This window comes from Chrysemys picta, chromosome 17 (assembly GCF_011386835.1).
Source record: "Chrysemys picta bellii isolate R12L10 chromosome 17, ASM1138683v2, whole genome shotgun sequence".
NCBI lineage: Eukaryota > Metazoa > Chordata > Testudines > Emydidae > Chrysemys > Chrysemys picta.
The window spans coordinates 18,622,271-18,625,235 of record NC_088807.1 but is presented as its reverse complement, the minus strand read 5'-3'; the positions used below and the strand labels follow the sequence as shown (position 1 = coordinate 18,625,235).

General features: G+C 52.0%; 1 protein-coding gene across 1 annotated transcript; it reads right to left on the bottom strand.

The window, feature by feature from the left end:
- Nucleotides 1-219: 219 nt before the first annotated feature.
- On the bottom strand, nt 220-2,496 carry LOC135976246 (uncharacterized). The gene is made up of 2 exons (XM_065571025.1): nt 1,784-2,496; nt 220-789 (listed from the first exon to the last, which is right to left on the bottom strand). Exons 1-2 carry the CDS (start codon nt 2,358-2,360, stop codon nt 314-316), a joined length of 1,053 nt encoding a protein of 350 aa, XP_065427097.1. The 5' UTR covers nt 2,361-2,496; the 3' UTR covers nt 220-313.
- Nucleotides 2,497-2,965: the final 469 nt, after the last annotated feature.

Sequence of the window (2,965 nt, the reverse complement as noted above, 5' to 3'; positions counted from 1 at the left end):
CCGCCACAAAGTCACAGAGCAACCCACCCCCCCCCCCAACATTACATCAAAACAACCTCCCAGACTAACCGGGGCAACTAGTCACTGCATCACTGCACTGTGTATGTGCCCTGCTGCTGTGCCTGCCCCCGACTATGTACCCTGCCAAAGGAGACTGTCCTGTCCAATTTCCAACCCCCTTTCCCCTCCTCCTCCAAAAGAACATGATTGAAACAGTAGTTAACAGAAACGAATTTTTTATTATCAACTACACATGGCATTGGGAGGTGAAACTTGGACGTGGGCTTGTGTCAGGCGGGAAGGAAAGAACTTTTCAAATTTTGGGAAATGAGAGCCTTCTGCTACTAGAGCTCTCTGCAGGGGTGGAGTGAGAGTTAGCAGGGACTCTGCCGCCTCTCCTTCTTTGCACTTTGGGTGAGGTGGGTATGGGACTTGGTGGCGGGGGAGGGCGGTTAGAGATGGACTGCAGCGGGGCTCTGTCCTCCTGCCTCCGTTCCTGCAGAACATCCACAAGGCGCCGGAGTGTGTCCGTTTGCTCCCTCAGTAGTCCAAGCAGCGTTAGAGTCGCCTGCTGGTCTTCCTGCCGCCACCTCTCCTCCCGATCCATGTTGGCTTGGTGCATTCGGGTCAAGTTCTCCCGCCACTGGGTCTGCTGTGCTGCCTGGGCTTGGGAAGAGGCCATAAGCTCAGAGAACATGTCCTCCCGTGTCCTCTTCTTCCTACGCCTAATCCGCGCTAGCCTCTGGGAGTGTGATTCCAGGCTAGGTTGTGAGACAGTCGCAGACGGGGCTGTGGAAATGGGAAAAAGGGAGTGAATTCCTCTGAAAGATAAATGTAGTTGTGAACAAAGAACATAGTCTTTCTCTGTGAACAAGACCATGCACAGCACCTTTCACATGCGCACTCAGCACAAGGTCGAATTCTCGGCCTTCGCATTCTGTGCCTGGGGTCTTGAACAGCACATTTGAGAAGCGAGGCAGCACAACGGAATTTCTGTTGCAGGCAGACATGGTAAGCCGTACACTTGTGGCAGTTTAAAACTTTTATATTACCACTGGCCTCATTTCACATTTAAATCAATGTCAGTCCCTGCTGCCAGCAATCCGGCAAGCGGGAACTCTGCCCCTGTCCCACCCCCTCGCGGCTGTCCCCGGGAACGATCCCTTTCGGCTGCCCCTCTCCCGCCTCCACCGCGTGGCTGCAAACCAGCGGTGACAGTTCTGTAAAGGAACGGGAAAGCAGTCCCAACACTAACATTCCCCTACCTAATTAAAAGCAGGTCACCATGGCCGACATCACCCTGATGAGGATCTCCGAGAGCGACAAAGAGAGAATGCTCCGGGAAAGCCTCCAAAGACCAGGGCCGTATGCCGCCCTGCTGTGCAGAGCAATGATCCCCGAGTACCTGATAATCTCGTGGCGCGGCAACGTGTCGTACTTCGGAGGACCCAATAAGGCCGCTCTCCCCAAGAACCTCATGCAACGGCTTTCAAGTTACCTCCAGGAGAGCTTCATCGAGATGTCCCAGGAGGATTACTGCTCTATCCCCGCACATATAGACCGCATTTTACTGTAGCTGCAGTAGCAGGGAATACACAGTAGAGCGGCTTGTGCAGGACAATCACTGAAAACCGGACATTGCTAGATTTCTTTTCAAAACTTGCACTGCCCCTTACTAAACCGTTAAGCGCCTAGGGCACACTAATCATGAACAACCCATTCTTTTAATTGTTAATATTCCTGTTTTGTTAAAAATAAATGTTTAGATGTTTACAACACTTACTGGCTGATCCTTCACCAGATTCTGTGTCCGGGGTAATGGCTGGGGACGCTTCGTAGGGGATCTCTGTAAGGGTGATGAAGAGATCCTGGCTGTCGGGGAAATCAGCGTTGTGAGAGCTGCCAACTGCCTCGCCCTCCTCATCTCCTTCCTCATCTTCCCCGTCCCCTAACATGTCTGAGGAACCGGCCGTGGACAGTATCCCATCCTCAGAGTCCACGGTCACTGGTGGGGTAGTGGTGGCGGCAGCACCGAGGATGGAATGCAGTGCCTCGTAGAAACGGGATGTCTGGGGATGGGATCCGGAGCGTCCGTTTGCCTCTTTGGTCTTCTGGTAGCCTTGTCTCAGCTCCTTGATTTTCACGCGGCACTGCGTTGCATCCCGGCTGTATCCTCTCTCTGCCATGTCTTTAGAGATCTTCTCGTAGATCTTTGCATTCCTTCTTTTGGATCGCAGCTCGGAAAGCACGGACTCATCGCCCCACACAGCGATGAGATCCAAGACTTCACGATCAGTCCATGCTGGGGCTCTCTTTCTATTCACAGACTGCATGGCCATCACTGCTGGAGAGCTCTGCATCGTTGCCAGTGCTGCTGTGCTCGCCACGATGTCCAGACAGGAAATGAGATTCAAACTGGCCAGACAGGAAAAGGAATTCAAATTCAAATTTTCCCGGGGCTTTTCCTGTGTGGCTGGTCAGAGCATCCGAGCTCGCACTGCTGTCCAGAGCGTCAACAGAGTGGTGCACTGTGGGATAGCTCCCGGAGCTATTAGCGTCGATTTCCATCCACACCTAGCCTAATTCGACATGGCCATGTCGAATTTAGCGCTACTCCCCTCGTCGGGGAGGAGTACAGAAGTCGAATTAAAGAGACCTCTATGTCGAACTAAATAGCATCGCAGTGTGGACGGGTGCAGGGTTAATTCGATTTAACGGCGCTAACTTCGACATAAACGCCTAGTGTAGACCAGGCCTCAGTCTTCTCTTCTCCAGACTAAACAAACCCAATTCTTTCAATCTTCCCGCACAGGTCATGTTTTCTAGACCTTTAATCATTTTTGTTGCTCTTCTCTGGACTTTCTCCAATTTCTCCACATCTTTCCTGAAAAAGAATTTGACACAATACTTCAGTTGAGGCCTAATCAGCGCGGAGTAGAGCGGAATAATTACGCCTCGTGTCTTG